This window comes from Syngnathoides biaculeatus, chromosome 12 (genome assembly GCF_019802595.1).
Source record: "Syngnathoides biaculeatus isolate LvHL_M chromosome 12, ASM1980259v1, whole genome shotgun sequence".
Taxonomy (NCBI): Eukaryota; Metazoa; Chordata; class Actinopteri; order Syngnathiformes; family Syngnathidae; genus Syngnathoides; species Syngnathoides biaculeatus.
Window position 1 is genome coordinate 958,974 of NC_084651.1, and position 26,453 is coordinate 985,426.

Consider the following 26,453-nt stretch of genomic DNA (forward strand, 5'->3'; position numbering starts at 1 on the left):
ATTTGACCAATTTCTTCAACAAATTCCACGTAGTCTATAGTCTGTAGATGTCTTAAACATTTTTGTTTTGACCTGACATGTTCCCAGAATACTCTGAAAGGTGGGACAAAAACAACAACAACAACAACAACAACAACAACAGATCGCACACCTCACTTTCTGTCTATCTGAGGTCTGATACTCCAGGTATTACCGAAGAACCTTTGTAGCCGCGACCAGACCTTGAACCGACATTCAAAGTCCGTACTCTAATTTTAGCCCGTGTTTACCACCCTAGTTGCTGACCGTTCTGTGATCGTTTTCGGAAGCGGAGGCTATAAAAGAAAAGATGATTAATGACAGATGTAACTGCAGGCGTGCGGAAAGCCCAAAGAGCGAGCTGACAAATGTTCTCGTCATGCAACAGGACACCGCGGGTCGCCCTTTTGGACTTTCAAAATGAAATACCCCGGATGGGACCGGGAAGCAGACTTCAAGATCAAGGCTAACACGGTTCTCGTGATGTTTTTCTAATCCACAACGTCCTACTTTGCCGCATTGTCTTTCTGGGTTCGCCTCGCTGTTCACCTCCACCTCCAACCCTGCCAAATATTTGCCGTGCCTCGCATTTTTCAAGGTTTCATCATCCGTCCGCGGGTCCAATTCACTCAGACGTATCGGGTTCATCCCGGCGGCCGCCGTCCTCCCGTGAAACGACGGATTCATTGCACGTAATATATGTGTCATCACCCATCTCCTTTTGGTTGGGGCTTTGGCGGAGTTAGCGCCGGGGGTGGCGCTCTGCAGGAGTTAGCGGAGGATGACATTATGGGGGCCGAGCGGGGAACAGCTGGCCTGGATGCGGCACATGGATTTCGGCTTCCTGGTAACTTTCTGGATTGTTTGGGCTGCCTGAAGGTGGAACGGCTCCGTTGTCTAACCTTTCAGTTTGACGCAACTTGTTTGCGTCTCGCCTGACTGCCTGCGGCAAATTTTTTCAAGATTTTTTTTTTTGTTCTGACAGTAAGACAATCACTGGCAGGTTCCCGTGATGACGAAATACTGCACCTGTAACTGACTGAAAATGACTTCATAAGTGTTACTCATTGAATCCAAGGATTGAGCGGGTGTCGGGACACGCCTCGAGGATATCGATATTGATAACCCGGAGTCCCGCCAAAACATCATCAGGATCAGATTTAATGGCCGAGTACGGAACAACACACAAAGAATTTGTCTCCGGCAGTCTGCGCCGCCCTGGTACCACTTTCGAAGAAGAAGGAAGAACAAGAGACGTTCAGTTAGTGGGAACGATTCCTTAACCGAGTCACACACGTGCAAGATGCAGAGTCGGCTTCATTTGGAGCACTAAGAGTGCGTCAACCCCCCCCCCCCCCCCCCAGACCCCTGCCCCCCATAATGTTCACACGTGGTTAAATTGGACAAAATCGAGTCTATTGAACACATCTTCAATATTTTTAGTCAAGATAGTGTGCATCGATCATCTACGACATCTCCCCCAAGTCAGCAATTTAAATAAATACCAAAATTCACACAAATGTGGGTAGCATACAAACACATATGTGTATGCACTCTACTGTATGTTCATGCATGCAACAAATCATTTTAAAACATACATTAATATTGTTTACATAAGCAAGTATATCAAAAGCATCTGCAATGTTGAAAGGTTTGATAACAATTAGACTATATTGGCAACCTTTGATGTTCCACCCAAAATGTGCAACAAAAAAATGCTAAACTTTACACGCCATTTAATAAACCATCGCAATCGGGACAAGCCGAAAGGAAAAGAAGAGGATATTGAGAATGATATCGTGAAAAAGACCAACAAAATACATAAATTCAAAATCAGATGATATTTAATACAATCAATCATGTTTATAATCTATATTTATAACCCAGTAAGCACTTAGAAATTGGCATTCATTTAAATTTAATACAAGTTTGTAAAAAAAAAAATTAATTTAACAATAAATAAGCAATTAGAAAACATATTTCTATATTGAGATAAGTATATGCCCCAAAATTGCCACATAAAAAAATCATATCAAGAGGGAATTTAACAACGCTTTAATTCCCCATAAATCAGCAGATTGAAAATGTAACTAAGATTATATTTAAGAAAAATATGGTACATTGATAACCTGCGATCTCTACCCAATCAGCAGATTAAGAAGAAATAAAAATTTTAAAATAATCTTAACATGACCATGAATAAAATATTGGTAACTACTGATAATTCTAGATCTGTTTTCAAATGTCAGTTAAAAAAAAAAATGACAGTAACACAGTGAAATTGTTCCTTCTTTACTGATTGGTTGAGAGTAATCACATGGTTGTATCCCTTAACGGCTTGGTGTGTGGCGTCCATTTTGACTTCAAGTGCGGTTCACCATTCACGTCTTACTTTGTGAAAAAGATTTGTCATCTGTCTTCCTTCCTTCCTTCCTTCCTTCCCGAAATGGCATCTGACGTCAGGCGCCCTTTTACCCGATTTCAACATCTCGCCCGGCGGCTCGTTTTGACGGCCTCGTGCGAAACCGCCGACCTCGCCGCCGCAGCCAGACCATCATCGGTGTTTGGCGCTCGTTCCGCATCAGCTCGTTTCGGTTTCCGCCGCGTTCCTCTTGAACGCCAGCCCGGCCTTTTTGATGGCGGCTCACGGGGGGCGGGGGGGTTGGATATTATGGAACGTGATATTTCAATTAGAAATCAGCGGAGCTGCCAGCGTCGCTCTCCCGTGTTACTCACGCGATATCTGCTCCAGCGCTTTCATCCCACCGCTGCACCATCCTTTGTCTATCGATTGAAAGCTTGTAATTTATTGACTTTTTCATCTCTGTTAGGACTCATTTTCAGATCCTCTCAGATAATACACTTTGTAAATATTACACGCGCGCTTGTACGCTAAAGAGAAAAGCCACAGTTTGGGAGGTAGCCGGGTTTTTCGGCGACGGTTCCGTTCCGGTGAGGGAACAAAAGGTAAAAGGGAACAAAGTCCTCGCCCCGCGCGGATGAAGTTACTCGAGCTTTTGCTTTATGAATTGCCGCAGTTAGCCAGTTAGTGATGAGTGTGGACAGATGACCGCAGTCGGCTGTAGTTACGGCATGGTCCCTGCGACGACTTTTCGATCGGCGAGCGGCAGCGGGAGCGGTGGGGGCTGCGTCGTGGTCGTGTGTCTTGAAAGACCTCAATCTGCCTTGGCACTCGATATCCAGCTCGTTCTTGCGCAAAGAAAACAAACGAGATTGAGTGCGGTGCGATGATGACCGAGAGACGCACGCCAAGGTGCTGTAATTGAATTTGGGACCAAACGTCGGAATCCATTCGCCGACCGTTAGGAATCTGCCTGGGATTGTTGATTACTCGGCCCTCGAAGATTTCAGTCTCAACCACGGTAATTTGCCGTCTCCAGAAGCACAAAAAGAGGCCAGCTGAGACCCGGAAACAGGAGGTCGCAACATCAAGGGAGGCTTTCGCAATCCTTCAATTCGGTCAAATGTTTCTGGAAAACGGTTGCGTTTGCACGAGCGCCGGCGCTCATGGGAGCTACATTTCTGAGACGCTTATCCTCACAAAGGTCGCCGGAGCGCCGGAGCCCATCCCGGCCACGGTCGAACTGCCTGTCAGCCAATCGCAGGGCACAAGCGTACACACTGACAATCCCACCTACGGGCAATTCACAGTCTTTCAATTCACACATTTTTGGGTTGTGGGAGGAAAGCGGAGCACCCGGAGAAAAGCGAGGAGGAGGTGCAAACTTCACACTCGCGGGGCCGGGAATTGAACCCTGGTCCTCAGAACTGTGAGGCCAACGGTTTCATCATTGACTTCACCGTGCCGCTAACGGGGGCGCTTTGGATATTCATGGTCGACGACCGATCGGAGGCCACTCGGTTGGTCTGTCCCTTCAGGTTTTTCTTTGGGTATTCGTGGCCGTTTCACAAAAGTTCTTCCAATCTTAGTTTGAGTGCCACGTCGGTCAGTCTGTGTTGTGTTTTCCGGCCCCGTAAGTAAGGAAGCAATCTTGTCTCTGTTGGTTTTTATTGCAAAAAGAAAGAAAAGAGGAGAAGGTACAAGTCTTACGAATGACAAATCTTATTCAGATTTGAAATTGCCAAAGATTGTTGGAATAGCTCTTTCCGTCGAGGTGTTTTTCCATTTTTTTTCAATTTTTTTTCAATTGTTGTTGGGAGAATAATTACTATATCGTTTCCGCGGGTGTCTCTGAGTCGCCAGGGATTGTCTTGGAGTCCGTCTACGTGTCGTCGAGTCAATCGAGATGTTTCCGCCCGGTTACTACAAGTTACTCCGGCTCGTTACGGAGTGCCCGCAGATGCCTTTCGAGTCTGCCCGTGACTTGCTAATGGGTGTCCACGGATAAGGTCAGTTTTCCTGTTTCGGAATAGCCCCGAAGCTGTCAGCGAGAGTTTACCAGTCGCTCTCGGGTGTCTTTGAGCCTGTCAGCAAGTTGCCCCACTGCTGGTGTTGACAAATGTCGGAGTTAATTTAATTTTAACATAAATCCCATGAGATGTTCGCGAAACACAGGTAAAGAAAGAATCTCAGGAAAAACTCTTATTTGGCTTTTTCTTTGGCTATTCTGTGGCAGTCGTTACGGTACTTGGCCCCAAAGACGGACGGACGGACGGAGCAGCGTCGTGCACGTTTACGATTTTGTTTTGTTTTTATATTACGGCGTTCTTCCTTTTTTCCTTCCTGAAATGATTTTGAAAATGTAAACAAACCTCATTTGATGAATTAAAACCTTTAGCCACATCAATACAAGTCCTAGAAAGTGACTTGGACTGCACAGCTCTCCAGCTAGCTCATTTGCACAAAACGCACCAATAAATCCTTTCGGGAATTAATCAATAGCAAAGGCAGACGCAGAGAACGCCATTTAACGGTCAGGCTTTAGTAGCACCTCGCAAGTACCGACAAATGCGTCAAGTCTTTGCTGCTCCGGTCGGCGCCACGTGGTCAACAATTGTACGTTGGTCTTAACCGTCTTCCGACGCATTAACTGGAATCTCTGCGCAAATGCACAAACGATTTCAGCGTGCAAATAATTCAAATTGATCGGGTCGGGTTGCTCTCCGTCGTCGCGTCGGGACGGGGCATCGGTAGTCCTGCGGCCCCCGCACACGAGAACTTCTGTTCCATAAATATGTCACGTTCTCAGCTCCGTAAGTACAGCGCATGCATTCATCTGATGATTTGTTGGGGATGGCCGTATGATGCGCACGGCGTCTACGTAATGAAGCATCAATCCCGCGAGCTGCCTTAAGCCGCCGTTTTCCCAAATCCATCCCGCAGCAGCAGCAGCAGCTCCTCATCTCGTGCGGCCACGCCAGGCTTTGTGTGGCATTTGGAGATGATAAATAATTCAGCCTGCTTGGGATTCTTCATCCCTTTTCTTCACTTCAGGGAGTTTTTTTCTTTTTCTTGTCCTCCAACAAGCGAAGGACCGAAGAGCAACCACCGCCCCCCTCCGCGCCGGCTGCTTTCGTGGCGCACCGCTGCGCTTTAAACACGATGATTAGGGGTGGAAATGACCACATTGTTCTGTCGGGGGTGGGCTGCTAAAGTGAGATTCTGTCACTCGTGGCTTGAATACATCGTTGTGACAACATCCAATGTGACGAATCCAACAATTTCGCAATTGGGACCAAAGCGCATGGACAAAAGACACTCTGGACATTGCTTGCGGACAGAAAATCGGCCTGAATTTGAGCATTTTCGCCCTCTTGCAAGCAAATTTTGCAAAGTCGATCGTGACGATCCCGATGTGTTAACACCGACCCCCCCCCCGCCCCATCTGCTTGGAAAACGATTGACGGCAACAATCGTCACTGCCTCCAACGTACATTTCTTTATTTGTCAAGCACTTTTTTCCAAAGGTGGCTGTGGCCAGCTTGTTTGTAAAATTCAGCTTTGTTAAGCCCTGCAACGACAAAGAGATCCCCGTAGATGGCGATGTCAAAATGCTCTGAAAGGGCCGGAAGTGAATGCGTCGCAGAACATTTACGGGTGGGGGGTCGCGTCCGCAATTGATATTTGAGCATTTTCTCTTCCTTACGATCAAAGCCGGCGAAGGCCTGATCGTCAGACGTCTCTGGAAAATTACCCCGAGTGATTATTCTGTATTATGCAGTGCGCTAACTCATTTTTCTTACGCCCACTTTTAAAACAACGGGCTGCCAATCCCGAGTGTTGTTCAACAGTTGCGATCTTAAACCCTCGACACCGACGTCCGTTCGCCCACGAACTCTGTGATTGAGACGACAAATGAAACGCTAGCCAATCAGGAAGCCGAGTGATGCTCCCACTGCTGCAAGAGCTCGTTTTGACTTTTTGTGACGTGTACAACAAGTCAGTCATTTGAAGAGAAATACTGAAGAAAAGTATTGCAACCGTATTGTAGCCACAAGAAAAGCCGAGAGGACAGCGAGCGTATTTCTTTTACTTTGTATTTTCTGGCAGTCTCAATGCCCCGCGTCACTCTTTTCTAGTTCAGTTTTGGTATGAAGATAGACATGTTTATGTATGCGGTGCGCTGTGTTGGACAATCAGACCACACCGGGCGACGTTTTAGTCCCCGGCATTTGAAAAATTGGACGGGATGTTAAAAATTGGTCCATCCGCTCCAGCGTTACTCTTACGCGAAATAATGCAAATTTGAAAATAAGACCAGAGACCTGTGGCAAATGTTAGCGCCGACCCGCCGCGGTGTGAACAGTGGATGTTTGCTTAGCGGCTGTAAATTCCGGACTTGCAGCCCACCGTTTGTTATCTTGCCAGCCAGATTGAAAACCCAATTTTGAATGCGGCACCACCGCCGGCCAAACGTCTTTACGCCGTAACCTCGTTTACCCGGCAAACCTTGTTACTGCGACTGAGCCGGAGACTTTTATCGGGGAATGCGGGGCGGACGTCCTGCAGACTTCAGAGCGTGTGTGGGCTGGGGAGGAGGCACATTGTTGAATGTCGGAAATTCAAGTTTGTCTTTGGTGGAGTTATTTGAATTTTGTGCAATGCAAACACCTGCCAGGTACCGGCTGATTTGCTCGAGTTTCGGCCTCCTGTTTGACTGCACTATGAACCGCATCAATTTTGCAGCGCTCGTGCATCTGCTGGAAGGTAAATGAAAACGGAGGTGCTGATTGGTTGCTGTACGCGTGCAGAACAACGGTGGCCATTGCAATCCAATAGAAGCTCAAAACCCGCCCGAGCACATTCAAGTCCTTCTTTGCGATAAATGGACTGTCGGGAGCACCGTTACGCTATGTAAACGATATCCCACATTTCATATCAAAGCAACGGCTGGTGCCACGTGCCCCAAGTTCAATTTCAGCGAACTAAATCCCGTGACGTTTCTCCTCTTTCCTTCCCCAAAGGTTCAGCATCCTCATCAGTCGTCACCTCCCGTCAACATGGCCCTGAGACCGGCGATCGTCGGCCTCGTTCTGCTCGTCGGAGTTCAGCCTTTGCTGGCCGGCGCCGCCCCCGAGCCCGGCTCGGGCGGCTCAGCGTCGGCGGTGTCCGCCAATAAGACGGACTGCGGCAAGGCGGACGAGTGCTCGCCCGGTGTCATGCTGCCCGTGTGGGAGCCGATGAACCCGTCGTTTGGCGACAAAGTGGCCCGGGCGACCGTGTACTTTGTGGCTCTGGTGTACATGTTCCTGGGCGTGTCCATCATCGCCGACCGCTTCATGGCATCTATCGAGGTCATCACCTCCCAGGAGAAGGAGATCACCATCAAGAAACCCAACGGCGAAACCAGCACCACCACGGTGCGCATCTGGAACGAGACCGTGTCCAACCTCACCCTCATGGCTCTGGGCTCCTCGGCTCCGGAGATCCTGCTGTCCGTCATCGAGGTGGTGGGCCACGGCTTCGACGCCGGGACCCTGGGCCCCTCCACCATCGTGGGCTCGGCCGCCTTCAACATGTTCGTCATCATCGGGATTTGCGTTTGGGTGGTGCCCGACGGCGAGACCAGGAAGGTGAAGCACCTGCGGGTGTTCTTCGTCACCGCGTCCTGGAGCATCTTCGCCTACATCTGGCTCTACCTGATCCTGTCGGTCATCTCGCCCGGCGTGGTTCAGGTGTGGGAGGCCCTGCTCACCTTCTTCTTTTTCCCCATCTGCGTTGTATTCGCCTGGATAGCCGACCGCCGCCTGCTCTTCTACAAATACGTGTACAAGCGCTACAGGACGGGCAAGCAGCGTGGCATGATCATCGAGACCGAGGGCGACCGGCCGCTTCCTTCTAAGGTATCCTTGGTGCTCGCCGACGCCGCCATCAAAGCTCCGTCCCTGTCTTATCTTGCAAAGTCTACCTCTGTTTTATTTTACTCGTCAATTCCGTCTTTGGTGTTTCCAGGCAACCGGCACTTTGGGTCATCTTTCCTATCAGATGTTTGTCGCAGATGTTACAATTCAACCCATTAAAAATGACATTGCACACTGGAAACCTAAACAAAAGTAAAACCATAAAAGGCAGGAAACACGAGGAACCAAAAACTGTTTTCACACTCTCCATCCAAGCGGAGGCCCCGTAGCTCAGTGGTTAGAGCGCTGGTTTGGTAAACCAGGGGTTGTGGGTTCGTATCCCACTGGGGCCTCCACTCCCTGAGAAGGGTTGCGTCAGGAAGGGCATCCGGCGTAAAAATTGTGCCAAACATCATCTGAGATGACACGCTGTGGCCACCCCGAAAGGGACAAGCCGAAAGAAACTTACACTCTCCATCCAAGCCATCTTTTTATGGGGTCGCTGTCCTGTGTAGCGATCGGTAGCGATGCTATATTTGGGTCGACTTAGACTTAGAAAATTCCGACCCGGTCGGAACTCCCCAGGAGCGTTGAAGTCAACTCGGCAATTTGCCACCCTCGACGTCGTATCAGAAATGTTTCATTTCAATGGGAGCTACGGAAGCGGGCTTTGGGGCCAGGGTTTGAAGTCCACCCGCCACTACCGTTACACCTCCGATGTGCGTCAAGTGAACGTAACGTGAAAGGAGTTAGTTGGATGTTGCTTGGCAGGAAGCTTCCGCTAACTCGGCATTTTTCCTCCCAAATACGCCATCCAAAATCTTGATCAGACCTCCAAGCTGGGCACACCAATTTTCGCAGAGCTCTCTTGAAATTGTCCCGGAGCCATCTCCAAAGAGCAATCATGTATCGGTGCTATTGATGCAACCTCGTGCGCTTCTGCGCAGCAATATGTTGTCAGGTGAATGGATCCGACACCGGTGGTGGAGCCCAAGCCCGTTTCGCCTCTTGAACATCACAAAAGTTGTTGGAGAATCGACAACTTACCTTTAACACAGGAGCCGCACCGGATGTGGTACGAGTACCGATGGTGGAAAATTGCCGAGTCGATTTCGTCCCTCCTCTTTCCAGGATAGCGTCAAAACGGTAACTTTTAAGGCTGTCTCTTGCGAAATTCCTCCGTTCAGACTCTGAAACGACCTGAACTGCCCGGTTGACTTCGCCCCGAATTACAGAAGGGCGAAATCAAGGCAGTGCGAAAGGGCCTGACCTCTGTTTACAGTTCCAGTCCTTTGCTTGATAAGTTGACTTCATCCAATGACGAGAAACGCTGACGTTTAAGGACTTACTTAAAAATTGATGCCTGGCGCGTTTCTGTCAGCAAATATTCTGCCTGATGGGAATTTCTTTTTTTTTTTTTTTTCATCCTTTAAAAACGGGGTCTTCTCTTTTATGGAAGCCTCAAAACAAAACTGTCCATTCAGAAGCTTTATCTTTGAATGTGGTGTTTCTTTAAGGCGCCGTAGCGAGCGTAATAGACTTGTAGTCCAAATAGACGAGGGCGTGAAACCCAAGTGCGGCCTCGCGGGGTGATGAAATGCAAATGAGCCGACTGTTAAACTGCCAATTTGCCTCAAGTACCACAGGGAAGAGTCGTTTTCAATCAAAGTTACATAATGAAACCAAAAATAAAAGATGGACTTGTTTATGCGTGACGGGCATCCTCCAGCAGCCACGTGCACGCAAACGCAGAGCACCGGTTTTTGGATTCACGCGTTTTACGCGCACTTCAACTTTAAGATTGAAATGAATTTGCATCTTCGCCTGGATTGCATCATCCTAAGCGGCGCTCGTAACTGCTCCTGTCCATCGTAATCAGGGCCGGCCAAATTAGGGCTCGCACGCCAGATCGGGCCAGCGGCCCACTCGCCGTTTATTGATCCGCAACATTAATCGCATTGTTGTAGCCGTTGGATTACAAGAATTGTTTTCAATGTATTTATTCAGTCTTTGTTTTTTAACTTATGGCATACCGGTATGAAGTTCATTCTTGATGTCAAAACATAAACAATCTTTTTTTTTTTTTTTTTTTAAAAAAAAAAATCATTTTACATGTACATTTCACTAAAAATCCTTATAAATGGTTAATGAATTTTTAAATCAATAATGAATAATTACATCAAAACGTCAAAAAAGTGATTATTTTTAATCATTAAAATAAACTATTTGATGTAGATATTTATATATTTTCATATAAAATTCTAATTCCGTTAATTATAAATAGCATTAGTATTATTATCTGTATTTAATATTTTATTGATCAACTAATTAAAGTATTAATTCAGTTATATACATGAGCATGAGTATATTTTTTTACTATTAAAAAAAACTATTTTCGAAATTTTTGATGAAATAGTTATCGTGCTTAAAAAAATAATACACGTGAATTAAATTTCGTGAAAACATTCAACTACTTTACATATTTTACACAATCCCACCTCGGGGCAGTTTAGGGTCTCCAATTAACGCCCGTTTTTGGGATGTGGCAGGAAAGCCTCGTAGGCGCGGTGGAGAACATGGAAACTCCACACAGGCAGGGCTGGGGTTCGAAACCCGGTCATAACAACTGTGAGGCCGACGTTCTTCAATGGAATAAATTGAGAGTGAACTATTTTTTAAAATATTTTTACATATGCATTAAAGTCGTGCCACCCCCCTCCCATCTAAGAATGACCTTCCCGACCCATCTGGCCCCTTTTCAAAACGCAAATTTTGAACGCCGGTCGCCCTGAAAGTTGACACCGGGCCACCTCGCCCGTTAACCGTTGGCCTCGTCCGTCTTCAGGTGGACATCGAGATGGACGGCAAGATGCTGAACTCTCACGCCGTGGACTTCCTGGACGGCCCGCTGGGTTTGGATATCGACGAGAAGGACTTGGATGAGGAGGAGACCCGCAGAGACATGGCCAAAATTCTCAAGGAGCTCAAGCAGAAGCATCCCGACAAAGAGGTGAGGAGTGTTTTAGTCGCCCCGAGGCCTTTTATTTTTTTTCTGCGCGCGATGACGGGCGGGACGGTAGAACCGGTTTGCCGAGGCCCTTCCGACTCAATCAAAATGAGGACCAGCGCCAACACGCACTTCGTCTCTTTATGTAGGATTAACCCTTTGTATAGTTTTGCTTTGAAGCTAACGGTTTTACTTAAGGTTAGCTTCTTTTTTTGTGGGGGGGGGGGGGGGGCATTTTACACACAGTTCCTGGTTGTCTTAAAAAAGGCTTTTGTTCAAAATTCAGAAAGACTGAAGAACGACAGCACAATAGAGAGCCATTTGTGGGAGGGCAGAAAATGCAGAGGACAACTTTTGTTACCGTGACAACAGGGAGGGGCGGAGCTAGGGCATTTTCACAAAGCGAAGGGCACTCAGCGACGCCAATTTGGGGATGTCTTCTGACAATGTTTTGAAAAACAATTACAAAAATTGAAGTCCGCAGTGACTTTCCGCAGTTTTCGTTGGCGTCTTCTGGAGACCCGAAATCTCCGTTCAGAACAGCTCTGACCCACAACAATTCAGTTGTATTTTCACTACCCGAGGCGGCACTTCATCATTAAGCCGCCAAATTTGTGAATTTGAACAACGCAAGAACGCTCGTTGCGAGTCAGCCGAGTCGCTCGTCTGCCAGTAGCCGTTTGCGGCATTGTGCTGATTTATCAATTTAATAAATTGAAGAGAAGGGAAGTGCTATGTGGAAAACCTTTGGATTTCGGGTGTTTGGCGGCCCGAAATCAACTCGTAGGAACGAGCAAGAGGTAACGCTAAGCCGTGTTGTTGAATTCTGAGATTTAATAAGGCCATAAAACAGATCACGCTCGGCTTTGTGAGGCTTTACACGGCTTTCTTCGGAGCCCGTCCGAGGTATTAGTTTCAGTTTTCAGGTCCCGGGCTTTATATTTTCCTCACGCCGCTCGCCTCCTTCCTTTTACGAGCGCGTCGGCGTCCCAAGATAGTCTCGTTTCCAGTACGAGTGCATCTGCGAGGTCGTCTCCTCCGGAAGATTTAACATCCCCAGCTCTGTTTCAGATCCTATCTGCTGACATAATTGATACCTTTGCTACACCAGATATTTTTATGATCTGGTCTGACACACCAGAGGGGGATGCAAGGATGACGGGAAAGGACAGAATTGGAATGATCTCATCTTTCTGCAGAGAAGCTTTTCTCAAACTTTTGAAGCTGCGCAATGTCGCTTCGAAAAAGCACAGAGCATGTCTTAAAGGGAACATATTATGAAAAATGGAATTTTCATTTGGCTGTGTACAGACAGTCGGGTCTCTGGAGCGCCTGCTCAATAATCAAGTGTGAAATTGGACAAGCAAGCGCATCATTTGTTATCAGCCTACTTCATGAAAAATGTCTGTGAAGGGAGCCCTTCAGAATTTTTGCGGATAATCACATCCCAACGCCAACTGAACACTCACATCCAAGCCAAAAGGTCAGCAGAGCTGCAGTGAAATTTGTCGGATGCAAGGATCAGCGTTCGCTTCAGTATTTGCCGGGGCTGCTTGCCGTGTTTGCGCCTCCTACAACTGATTCATGAAAATTGAGTATAAGTATAAGAAGTGCGCCGCGTGAAGTGCCGCTTCGACAAGTGAAAATGCTTTCGTTGTCCATAGGGTCACGGAGTCCGCCCACTGCTTCCGTAGTAGAAGCCGCTCGCCTAGTTGCAACGCCCTAAGCTCCGTCCCACTTCATCAAAAGCCGTGTTTTCACCTCCAAACTGTCACTCATTTTCACGAGACTCAAAATAGGCGAAGTTCTGGTTGGCTGAAATAGCGGACTGCCCCGCAATTCTTGTTCCTTGGAGTATTTTTGATAAAAAGCATGACAGAGACATGTTCAGAAAGCTGGGAGCAGTTTTCAGATTTGGTAACAAAGACATACTAACTACATCATACATCATCTCTGTGGAGGGAGAGTAGACAAGTGTCTGCCTCACAGTTGAGAGACTTTGGATTTCAATCTCGCCTCGGGCCCTTCCGTGCGAGGTTCCCATCTTCTTCCCGTCCTGGTGAGGCTTCCATCTGGGTACTCAATATTTCTTCTACCTTTCAAACATGTCCGGTCAACCGAATGCTCTTATCTGCCCAGCGGCGTCAATGTGACTGACGGTGGTTGTATTTCATCTGTGCCCTGTTGCCCAGTTCAGGGTTTACTCTTACCTCTTACCTCCAGTAAACTGCACGTATCAAAGTTGATGTGGTCTTTACGTGTTGGATCCAGGTGGAGCAGCTCATCGAGCTGGCCAACTACCAGGTCCTGAGCCAGCAGCAGAAGAGTCGGGCTTTCTATCGCTGCCAGGCCACCCGACTCATGACGGGCGCGGGCAACATCTTGAAGAAGCACGCCGCCGACCAGGCGCGCAAGGCCGTCAGCATGCACGAGGTGCGCTCCGACGCCGGCGACAATGACCCCGTCTCCAAGGTGTTCTTTGAACCCGCCACCTACCAATGCCTGGAGAACTGCGGCACAGTGGCGGTGAAGGTCCTGCGGCGCGGCGGCGACCTGACCAAGACCATTTCCGTGGAGTATCGGACCGAGGACGGGACGGCCAACGCCGGCTCGGACTACGAGTTCACCGAAGGCGTGGTGGTGTTCAAACCCGGCGAGACAGCCAAGGAGATCCGCGTGGGAATCATTGACGACGACATTTTCGAGGAGGACGAGAACTTCCTGATCCACCTGTCCAACGTTAAAGTTCTGGCATCAGAGGGTGAGGAGCCCGCGGAGGATGAGTCAGCCAACCGCGTGGACTCTGTGGCCTGTCTGGGCCTGCCGGCCACGGCCACGGTGACCATCTTCGATGACGACCACGCCGGCATCTTCACGTTCGAGGAGCCCGTGTTCCACGTGAGCGAGAGCGTGGGCACCATGGAGGTGAAGGTGCTGAGGACGTCGGGGGCCCGCGGCGTGGTCACGCTGCCCTACAAGACGGTGGAGGGGACGGCGCGGGGCAGCGGCGAGGACTTTGAGGACGTGCACGGCGTGCTCGAGTTCCAGAACGACGAGATCTTGTGAGTAACCGCGCTAACGTGTATGTTCCGCGAGGAAAACGAGGTGTGATGTGGTCACGACGATGGTTCGCTCAGCTCCGACGCCTTTCTTCATTTCTGTCAATCTTTCGCTCTTCTTTTGCTTTTCGTTTTCCACTCGGCCTCTATTTTCATTTGCTGAGGGCAGAGTTGGGCGACTCGTGTCACTTTAATTGACTCAAGTCGGAATCCAGTTGGACTCTTGGGCCAGTGGTAGGCAGGCACAAAGTACAAATCCGATGGTACATTGACTTTGGAGTGCCCCAACTTTCGAGTCTGGACTCACGCCCGAGTCGAGTTGTATTTTATTTTTCAAGGGACGCGAAGTTGCGCTCAAGGTATGACAAGTAGAACCGCTGTTGCAGACTTCCAGTTGTTTTGTTGAGTGATGAGATCTTGTGCGTGACCACGCTAACGTGGAAGCATGATGAAGTTGCGAGGTGGCTGCCGTCGTGGCTCGTTCAATTCTGACAACTTCCTCCTTCATCTCCGTTAACCTTCCAACTCTAAGGAAAGGGGTGACGCTCAAATCGCCGATTTTAGGGACTTTGGATCAATGGTGAGAAATACAAAATTTGACAACTTTTCTTTTTTTAGAAACTCATGCGAGGTCTGCAGCATGCGAGTTTTTCCACTTGACGATACGTGATGTAACAATCCACCGCTATGAAACCCACAAAGACAAACTTTTCACTTTAGCCCACCGATAGCAATGTCCAACATGAGCTAAGCTTCTTTGTCAGTTCTCGGTTTCACTAAAAATGACAAGAAAGGACAATACGAAGGCTGGTTTTGGCATTAGGAAAATGACGCGATTGTAAATGAGTCATGCTAACTAACAAGTACAGATTGCGCGCAATGTTGCTAACATGTTGTGAGTGAGTAAACGTGTGTGACTTGACCCAAGACTGGCTCAACCCGAGCGATTCAACTTCAGTGAAGCGTCGACTTGAATTGATTGATTGGTTTTTGCCGCCTGAACTCTGACCTCGCTTGAAATGCGAAGATTAAGACCGGAGACGTGCTTGTGACTTTTTCACCTGCGTATTTAAAAAAAAAAAATGGTGTATTCCGCCGGGCCGCTGTTTGAATCTACTCAGTGTGGTTATCGATCTCCTGCCTCCTTCCCGCAGTTTCCGGCCGCTGCGTGGCACGAGGCTAAAGATGTCAGGAAACCCGATTATTTGTTGCTCAAATGTTAATCCGTGAGGAATGAAAAGCAGAAGGATTCAACGATGAATCAGACGGCGCCGAGCGCCCCGAGAACGCGGCGGTCGATCGATAAGCTCATCAACTTTTTCCAGATGACTTTGCCGGGACGACCGTTAACAAGTGAGGCTCTTGCTTTTAGGCATTAGTGCGCCGTAAAGTGCGACCTGTTGTTTACCGCCGGATGCCGTCCTTCTGGTAAAATCGAGCTGTTGTGTGTTTATTTCGACGGTGAAACATTTCAGCAGTAGTCGTATGGCACGTGGGAGCGGCTGAGCCTTTTCTTGACTGGATCATTTCCGATCGTTGTGTTCATTTCTATTGTGCGAGGTGTCGGTTGTCACCATGAAACGGCATCCTGGAGAATCGGTCACGTTAATTATCAGACACATGTGATCAAGTGTGCCAGAAACTTTTTAACTCTCTGGATTAGTTGTTCATTTATATTCCAAACAACTGGTGAAAAGTGTGAACGTATTTCATTTTTTAGACTTGAAGGTTACGCGCGCGCCTGTTCTTATGCGTGTGGAACCATCTTTTTTTTTTTTTTTTTGTGGTTTATTTCTAGTCTTTTCTATTTCAATTTTGCAAAGTGTGTCTTATCATCAGTAGAACGTGAGGAAATATCATTTTACAGCAAATGCCATGTCTACTGTACATGCTGTAGCCCCCCCCCCTTTTTTTTTTTTTAACTCCGTAGAATAATTCCAGTCATTCTGTTGATTTCACTTGTGCAAAGTGGCAGTTGTCATAAAAACTAGCACGGAAGGACCTTAGTACAGCAGTAGTTCGGCAATTCTGCAGTGGGCTGGTGTGTAACGTCGCGCTTCCATTACTTTTTTTGACAATGGATTATTTCTAGTTGTTATGTTCATTTCTATTGTGCGAAGTGGCGGTCATAAATGACTTTCAGTAAATGCAATTCTGACATCCACATTACGTGCATGTGCGGCAGTATTAAGCGGACTGTTCGGACCGTGGATTATTTCAACTGGAACAAAGTAGAAGGCAACATTGCCACTGATGTACTATTTTGTGCTATCGATGTGCCCAACCTAAAACTGAATGATTACAAGGGGATTTAGTCGCTCCATCCCCAAGGAGGGTGTAGTATATATACATATATACGCTAAACAGTAAAAGAAGACCCCAAAAAATAGTTTCCCGTAAAAATGCTCATTTCTGGCTTCCTGTACCCGGTGAACTGTGGGCGTGCCCGCGTCATAAATCAGAGTTTGCGGTAAAGCCTCGCTCCCCTCGCTCTTGTCCGTCGGTCGGGGCTTTATTACACTGCAATAACGTTCACTGCTTTGAACTGAAGGACCTTTCGCCATGGCGACCGTTTGCCACTTTACGGCCAGCACGCAGAACGTTGACGAGCATTTGGCTGAAGTGTTGGCTCCCGTGTTTGTTTGTTTAAAACCGCCACTTGGACTGTTTTTGCTGGTTCCAGACCATTACAGATGAGTTACTGCCCTCGTAATTTCTCTCATATTTCTTTATGGATTTTTTTTTTTTTTCTAGTCATTGTTGATTTCTAATTGTGCAAGGTGGCAGATATCATGAATAACTTGATGGCGATGAAGGCGCGACGATCGTATGACACATCTACTTTTCTCCGTTTGTGACAAATTGTCCTGTGGCCTTTCAAATATTCTTTTGCTTGTGTTATTTGCATTGCGCAAGGTGAACACTTCGCAAGGTACTTTCCCATTTCTGGAACAAGAGACAGTATTTTGTAGTAGCTATGCTTATTTCTTTTGTGCAAGGCACTTTTATTTTTCTTTTCTCATCAGTAAAACTGCAACCAAGCCTTCCCCAAATAGTCATATAGTAATCCTGTTTGTTTCCAGGTATCCTGATACTAATTTGTATGAAATTTCTACTGGTCTTGTTCATTTCTCTTGTACAAGCTGGTGGATGTCACGAATGATCAAACAAAGAATGACGGCGTTTCATCAAGCGCGACGCCCGTCTGAGGTCATTGGTTGTGACTTTTTTTCGACGGGCTCATTTCTCCCCAGGTGGCCAATGTCGGCGTGTCTTCAAAGCACCGGCAAAGTCTTTACGCAGCAATTAAAATACCTTCAGTAAACACGTTAGCGTCTTGTCACTTTGCTCAGCAAGAAACGAGTGTGGAAATCGGCAGCGGCGCTTTTGTGTCGAGGGCGAGGTGTCGATGGAAGTCAGTCACGTGAACGGCGCAAGTGTCGCCGCCGCCTTGACTCGAGGCATACGCCGACCCTGCCAGGAAGAGGATAGGAAATCTGACCCCCCCCATTCCCCGAGGGTGACTTTGATTGCCGGAGAGAAGCTCGGCCGAATGTGTGGAGACGATCCAGGACAGATGACGGATGGATGCGGCGGGGGAGACTCGGATTTATGGACCTTCCCTTGGCAACTTTTCATTTGTACTTTTATGGAAGGCGGTCGGATGAGGTCGGAGCGAGGAGCCCGGCCGGCTTCGTCGTCGTACTGCTCCTCCTTTGTGGAGCAGCATATGCGAGAACGGTAACTTAGCCAAGTCAATATATTTTTAAAAAAACAAAAACTGTCGTGCAAACTGGGGGTGGGTGGGACACAATGTTGATGTCACCGTCTATCATCATGTTTTCATTTATGGAGCACCACTGTTTAATATTGTCTCTGTTCAATGTCAAACTTCAGACCGTCTGTGGCAATTGTTGATATAATACGCGATTTTCGTTTGCTCGTGCCGTATTGTGGTACAGTCGACATCATTGGTACGCGTCTCTGTGATTGAGTGGCGAATACCTCAGTGTGTACTTGACTTCTTTCGCCCAAAGTCAGCTGTAAAAATTGTCTTTACAAGTCTTTGGTGATGAAGTGCTGCCTCCACCGGTGAAAATACAATGCCCAAGTCGTAGCGCCGGCGTTTTCCTCTGCACTCGGCCCAAAGTCGTTATTAGCCCCTATAACGAGACTGGACCACCCTTTCAAACTTAATTTCATCAAGGGAAAAAAAGTGTGGCGTAATTGTTGGTCTTTGGACCTGTTATGAAGAAAAATGTGCAACAAATATTATTGATTCTAAATGTCCCCGCAGAATCCCAAAACATATGTTAGCTTCACTGAGGTATTCAAATGTGCCCTTTGATGAGTTGAGACCGAGTCCAGGTTGTCCCCGTCCACCCCGTCCGTCTCCACCACGCAGCTCCTCCCAAAAGCACAATGAACATGTTCAAGTCCCGTACGCGTCGTTGCGGTATTGGAGGACAAGTGCTCCATTGTGGACGTGTGCCGAGCGACTAGCCGGTGATGTGTTCAGATTGTGCTCCCCTCCGTGGAGCTCCTCTCACAAGCGGAATCAATACACGTTTACGTTCCGTGTACGTCGTTGCAGCCTTTGCGGCGGCGGCGAACGAAGGAACGTGACTCAGTTGCCATTTTTGCTGGTCGCTAAACGGACATCCTGAAGGCAACGCGTCATCTTCATGCCGCGGCCTCACCACCACGCCTGCCGTCGTCTTCCGACGGGAGCTTTTTTATGGAGAGCACCTCGCGGCACACTTCGGCTTCTATTTCTATAAAGCCTGGTCCAGATGGGATCGGTGCTGGAAGTGGGTCAGCAATTCTTTTTATTGAAATTAGAACCTGATGAGGACTGCCGGCTCGTTCCTTGCATCCAGCCGCCGTTCACATCTCCAATATCCACACGCTAATCGCGGTCTAGAGTCAGTTTTTGACTGCAGACGTTCCTCCCTTTCCATTTATGCAATTTCCATAAACGGGGAGGAGAAATCAAATGAGGCTGCCTCCCACGCTCACAAATTCACACATGCGCGCAAGTAGTACGCGGCAGACCGGGACTTCATCCTCTAGTAAGCAGCACAGATTGGCCTGTTCAGACACAAGTTCACCAGCGACACAAGTGTTGCCATTCTGCATGGGTGTGTGTGTGTACTTATTTTTGAGGATTTTAAAGCGATGGTAACGTTTTTGTTTTTTGTACAGCTCGCAATGTTCTTCAAGTGGTCACGCAAGCGCAAGGCGAAGGACGGAAGAAAGTGTTTGCGCGAGCAAGTGTGACGACGCTCTCGTGTACGTCGGCACTTTGCGACCAAGTCGCTTCTTTACTTGAACCGTTTTATTACATATTGGTAATGGTATGTCGATTCCATCAGGTTAGTTTTGGTCATCAAGCTGTGCGGCTAGCCCTCTTGGCGCCATGTGACGCTTCGAAAGCTGCGGTGGCTCCGCGTTTGTCCAGAAGTGAATTTAAAGCTGTCGCATCCTTGTACAATTTAAACAAAGCAATAAAAAGCCCGTGGAAGTCCCCGGCTGGCTCGCCTGTTTCAGCTAAGTACCTTTAATGGATGACGACGTGCAGGCTAATTGTGTAATTCCCGTGTGTTTATTTTTTTTGGGGGGTGGGGGGGGGGCGCAAATTTGCACCATTTGGTTCCTTTTATTTTGATCACTGGTGCGGCGCAACGGCTGCCAAATGTTTGGGGTTTGCGCAAATATGAAGTACATCGTCGTCGTCATCAGACGTCAGGACGTGTTTGTAACAGTCGGCATTGTGGAAATGTTATCACACGGTGCAACTTGCTTGAACGTACTGAGATGAAAGGTCAACAACCGTTTGATGTCATCACCAATTGCTTTCGACGCAAGAGCGCGAGAAGTGAAGCTTCGTCTTTACAGCTTTTGGAAATGCGGTACCGTTCCGGGTCTCGGTCTCCTCTGCGCCTTCTTTACACCTCCTGTGATATGCATGCAAAACGCATCTCGTGTAATATATCCGCGTGTGTGGTTTTTTTTCCCCCCTCCTGCCGCATGCCGTTTTCTTAGCGCAGTGTTGCCGTGGGTTACGGTGCTAATAGCGGCGGCGGCGTTTTGCGGCCAACTCGTAGTAAAAAGTTGAGCGTTTTCACACTCGGTTGAGCCTTTCTTTCTTTATGCTCTTCCTCCCGCTTGCGCCAAGCTGCTTATTGTACCACGCTGACACCAAGGAAGGCCTCTGTGAAATCAATTGCGGCCTGCTGATGGAAGAGGTGCAACAGATGAATCGATGTCGAGACGGAAAAGAATGAATGCAGAGCAGAGAAGGCTAACGAGTGCAGCGGAGGAAAAACGCTCACCGACCCCATCTTTTATTCGGTTTTTTTATTATTATCCTAGGTTGTTTTTTTTTTTTTTAAACGAGACACTGAGTGTGATGCAGTTTGAGCACCTGCCGAAGGAGGGACGGTGTTCACGTGCTTTGTCTCAGTTCATCATTGAGCACCCCAACTGCATTGCATTTTTTTTGGCGATTGTTTAAATAACAATAAACAGATTTACTGTAATCCTCTCACATGTGAGAAAGGAGAGCGACAGGAAATTCAGCTTTTAAAAATCATGTGGAAACATGAGGGCTTGTGATTTAGAGTCGGGATTACGGCTGCGATTAGGGGTAAAGATGAGGGGTTCTGTTCAGTGTTAGGGTTCGGATTTGGAGTTTGGGTTAGGAATTAAGATCAGGCGTTTGTAAAGTTGGGTTGCAGTTCGGATTAAAGGTTATCGCGAGTCAGGTTTAGGATTAGGATCATCGTTTGGAGTTTGCCATTTGGAATTGGATTACAGCCTGAGGTCAAAGTGGAACTAAACTGTATGTGCATCCAAAATATGCAGTACATGGTATAAATGTTGAACCTATGATATAGATTTGGACTCGGCGGCGCAATGGCGATGGCGCTTGTTGATGACCTCATCAGATCTGCCCGAGTGCGAAAATGTCTTTTCGTTATTTCGGAACATTTTTTTTTTTTTTTTTCAACCGGCGCCGAGTCACTACAGTACACTTTTAACGGAGGTCTGAACTGCGTCAGAGCGAAGGATAACCGACCATGAAGCCAGAAAGTCTGCAGTCAAGAGAAAAAAATTGTTGACACGGTAGCCACACAACATGTCCGAAAACTTGTCATTCGGGGGCAGTTAAGTTTGTTAACATTGATTATAGACAGCAACATTTTTATATGAACAATGTTGCTTGTGGTTGTTTGCAGTGTTTTGTATCATAGAGTGGCGAGTTTTCGTTTTAGACGGGATTCAATTTATAGATATAAATTGTAGGTGGCTATATCCAGCCTTAGCCAGAGACCGAAATGCCTTGAATTTAAAACGAGTGTTTGTGTGCTCTTAATTCCAAATCCAAACTTGGCTTGATTGCCAGCCAGACCTGCTAGTAGGACGACGACGACGACGACGACGACGACATCTTTTCTACCTCCTCCCTTTGATTCTCCTTTGTATTCATTGCAGTTGGAAAGCGAGTCGCTGACTGCGCTTTGTACTTAAAAATAAGCTCTTCTTCTTCTTCTTCTTCTTCTTCTCTTCTTCTTCTTCTTCTTCTTCTGGTGCAGCCCTGTCCTCCGCTTCAACTCACCCTCTTTCTTTTCTCGAGCTCGAGAGCCAACTGAACCGAGAGCCGCCGGACGTTCGCCGCCGTAGCTCGTAACTTGACGCATTAGCGCGCCTCGGCCGATTCCTGGTTTCCTTCCTGCTGTGTGGCCATTGTGTGTTTACGGCACGTTAGCATAGCATGCATAGTTGGGGGGGGGGGGGGGGGAGCGATTCACAACACAAGAGGAGCTTGTCCAAAAAAGGACACGGGCCAGAAACAGAGCCCTGGTACAGATGTGCTCCTTGTGACGTGAGATAAAAGCACAGATTGTGCAATGAGATGAAAGCGCACTTGAGATGGCGCTCATTTGTGCCTGCCGGGACCATATTTGCATGCAATTTGCAAAGTGGACAACGTTCACGCTTTTGTGAAACAAGCGTTTTTTTGTTTTTTTTTTTGGTCACTTTGCAGCAGAAGGCTTCTATTTCAAGCAGAACTGTCAAATTATAAATAGTTATTGGATGGATGAAAAAAAACTTGGTCCATAATTTAGGAAGTTATCAATCAGCAGGGGTGGTGTGATGATGCCCGAACAAAAAGTCCCGACAGGAAACCAAGGACGCTACGGCTAAATTGAGACTGTGGAGTGCTTGCCACGGTTGGAGTCGGAGCGCCAACAAACAACAAGATGGGAGAACGACTGTGGTGTTTAATCACATCTTTTTTGGGGGGAGATTTGACTGAAGGCACCACCAGGAAACTGGGCCACTGCAGCCAAGTGGAGACTGTGGAGTTTAGCCCATCACTTTCGAGTTAGAACATTAACAGAAAACAACCTCAGATGAGAGCAGGTGTCTTGAAATACTCGCGATGTTTCTGTTTTATCCAGGAAGTGATTGAAAGCAGCCGGTGCAGCCCGTGGAGAACTGACCCCTCCGTGGATATTGCGCAATCCGCGTCACTGACCAATCAGAGGCCAGAGATCTGCGTAGAGCAAAGCCCGTTTTTGCTCCCGCCATTTTCTCAGACAACATTGCGTGGTCCAGTATAGGTTTAGTTAGCGTTTTATCGCGTATTTGGTGTTATTTAACAAAAAATATGGTTAAGAGGTGTAGTCACGGACTTTGTAATAGTGACGACGGGTATCCCGAAAGGCGAGTCGGTGGGACTTCGATTCGTACCCTTTCCAAAACCGAAGACCCGGTACGAAAAATGCCTTCGATGGGTCAAACTTTGTGCAAGACCGCATCATCAACTAAATCCATCTAATATCAACCGGAACACACATGTTTGCACCAAGGTATGCCCTATATTTGATTTTCAATACATGTCTCGTATAAATGAATTCCAAGTTCTTCGCTAGCATAACGCCGCTGCGTGTGAACGATTGACACACTTATTCTTTGTTGAGCGATATTTAGCGATGATCGGACTGCACAAACGTATCGATTTCTTGCTGGCTCGCGACCGAAGCTTAACCAGACTGTGTTTGCACGAAGATATGCCCTAAATTTGATTTTTAATACACGTCTCGTATAAATGAATTCCAAGTTCTTCGCTAGCATAACACCGCTGCGTGTGAACGATTGACACACTTATTCTTTGTTGAGCGATATTTAGCGATGATCGGACTGCACAAACGTATCGATTTCTTGCCGGCTCGCGGCTGAAGCTTAACCAGACGGTGTTTGCGCGAAGTTATGCCCTAAATTTGATTTTTAATACACGTCTCGTATAAATGAATGAGACGTTCTCCGCTAGCTTAACACTGCTGCGTGTGAACGATTGAATGAAATCAGAAGCACGGCGTCTCTCTCATTTAAGAATGTATTGTATTTAGAATCTATAATATATCGTTGATTTGAATGAAATCAGGAGCACGGCGTCTCTCTCAGTTCAGAAAGTGTTGTATTGTATTTGGCATTTTTACTGTTTGTCTTACGTGAGCGCACGTGGCGTGACGTCACTTCAGGAGGCGTGGCTAAGCGCCCTGTACGGAGGGGTCGATTTGCCACAGAGGCCAGACAGAATGCTAACAAACAACAAAAACAAGATGAGCAGAGAACGTGTGGCTTCTCTGCTTACTTCTCAGTCGGTGGCTTTTTTTTTTTTTTTACCCGAGAGGTGACTGAGCTTGCTGCCCTTCGTCTCCTCTTGGATAAGGCAGCCACATGGCAAGAAGTATGAAGGGAAGACTGTCATTCCTCTCTGTTGTATGAATGGCGTTTGTTCGCATTTCGGCTGGTGCCTTCAATGTTGTGAATAATCCACAGTCTCCTCTTGGCCCCAGCAGCCCAGATTTCTGCTACCCTCAGTCTCCTTCTCGATCAAAGTGAATCCTGCAGAGATTGTCGTCATTTGTCAAGAGTTACAGTGTGTTTGTTTGCGTTCCAACTGGTGACAGATACTCCATAGTCTGGACTTGGTTGCAGCAGCCCGGTTTCCCGCCGCCCTCTGTCTCCTCTCGTATAAATCCATCAAATATGAGTTGCTGTGTAGTGGAAAAGTAGCTTGTATTCGTTGTATCCAGGGTGGAGAATGAGGGCGTTGGGAACGATATAACATAACGGATATAATAATAGCGTTTAGACAAAGCCAAGTTAAGTTTCAAAATGGGCTATGTTGTTGTCCTGGAAATAAAATCCCCCTGTGACAGTTTGCCCAAATGCTTTTGTGAGACGTTTTAGTTTTCCTCCATGAACTGCAAAAGGAAACCTCCTTTTGTCTTTCTTCAGGAAGGCATCAACTTTTTCAATCGTCATCAAGTCTAAGCTCCGGAAGACGCGTGACTAATCAGCGTGCCGAGGAAAGAAGGTTTCCGTCCTCTTAAGAATCGGATGATTTGCATGCTGTCCTGGCTGTCAAGATGAACTTGACATTTCGAATGCAAAGCTGCTTATTGGCAGCTCTATCGACACGGATCTGGCATTTTCCGCAGCGCGTGAGGATGACGGGAGGAGTGCCGATAACTCTGCCGAGGAGCTCATTTGCCCAGGTTAGCGAGCCGGATCGATGCGGCGCATCGGCGCTGTCGATCTTACGGCCGCACGCGTGCTGCATCGTGATATAATTTGCGAGCGCTCCGGTGTGCACGATCCGAACGTCGGATCTTCGAAGGTTGCCGTTCGTGCTCGTCGACACCGATCCGGAGAGCTGTCTCCGGCAGAAAAGCGAGAAATTGGGAAGTCCAGAGAGAGAGACGGCCGCTGTTCTGCCTGTCGCCGTGGTGACAAGTCCGAATTGGACTTTCAGGCTTTCGGTGTAGTCGTAGTAAATATTGCTAAATATATCTTGCTATTCAGCCATCAAATGTAAAAGGTCGTTTTTTTCATTTTTGTTTGAGGAAATTGCAACACCAATAGCTTGTCTGTCAAATATAATGACATAAAAGCTTACATAGTTTTTTTTTTTTTTTTTAGAAGAGTCCAACTAATATTTTGTTTTCTTCTTCCAAACAATTGAGACACGTTTAAGAGTTCGGCGCTACGTAAACAAAAGCAACCGCATTTGTTGTCCCTTTGGTTCCATCGGAAGAACTGATGTAGTGCCAAAAGCAGGCTAGCATGCTTAGCCCTGACCGCCGCTAATCAGAGGCCGAGCTGCACTGTGTTTGTTTCGCGAGTGGTAGGCACGTGACCTGCGTATGAGCGAGCCACACTTCCCGTCCCTCAGCTTGTGTCCGGTATGTTCCGCACCTCCCGTGTCCCCATCTGTGTGGCGCGGTATTGACTCATAACACGTTTGAAATGCTTGCAATCACACAACCGCATCTCGGTTATTACACTCTTGCCGCTGGAAATGGCTCGGGTGGGGTAACACACGTACACACGCGCACAATCAACACTCGTCAGCCGCCCCGCTGTTCGGTTAAAGCGTCGGTCGGCTCCGCTTGCGATGCATGAAGTGGTTCTCGGCACACCTGTGGGCCAGAAATCAACAACATGTCTTGACGTACGCGCATCGTGCGCACGTGCGTGCGTAACACACACATTCACACTATTTCATATATATGCAAACGCACGTTTCATAAAAACAACCACCACACAATTTAAGTAAATAAATAAACTGGGAGATACATTTGGATAAAAATGCTGGTTATTATTGCTTTTTATGTGTCAATTCATGACAGTATGAAAAAAAATTGTTTGCTTTTGATCAATTGAAAAACAAATGAAATACATTCAAAATATTTGAAAATACATTTAAAATGCAAGATTATTTTTCCCTTTTGTGTCTTTAATAAAAGCTCATTGAATTGCTTTCTTTTTGATGACAAAATATAACAAGTGTATTTTATATTAAGTAAATTAAGTCATGATTTATTTTCATTTTTTCTCAATACAAATAAAAATTCAATAAAAAGCTTAGAAACAATACTTTTTTCAATGAAATATAAGATGCAAATAATAACCCTAAAATAAATTTTAAAAGCACATTTAAGAAAATGTTTTAATTAAAAATTGTACTATTTTTCAGATGAAATTGAATACACAAAAAATCAAATACAATGGAGAATTAAAAAAAATAT

At 47.0% G+C, this 26,453-nt stretch overlaps 1 protein-coding gene and 1 non-coding gene across 4 annotated transcripts in view; both read left to right on the forward strand.

The window, feature by feature from the left end:
• The window catches only part of slc8a1b (solute carrier family 8 member 1b), a 151,050-nt gene that overhangs the window by 62,187 nt on the left and 62,410 nt on the right, over window positions 1-26,453 (forward strand). For 2 of the 3 annotated variants that reach the window (XM_061837833.1, XM_061837829.1), the window contains 3 exons: window positions 7,405-8,283; window positions 11,126-11,290; window positions 13,559-14,349. In XM_061837833.1, the coding sequence (XP_061693817.1) occupies window positions 7,405-8,283; window positions 11,126-11,290; window positions 13,559-14,349 (1,835 nt within the window). The remainder of the gene's footprint in view (window positions 1-7,404; window positions 8,284-11,125; window positions 11,291-13,558; window positions 14,350-26,453) is intronic. The other variant, XM_061837830.1, reaches the window with a different exon arrangement.
• On the forward strand, window positions 8,561-8,633 carry trnat-ggu (transfer RNA threonine (anticodon GGU)). The gene has a single exon. It is a non-coding gene; the product is annotated as a tRNA-Thr (tRNA).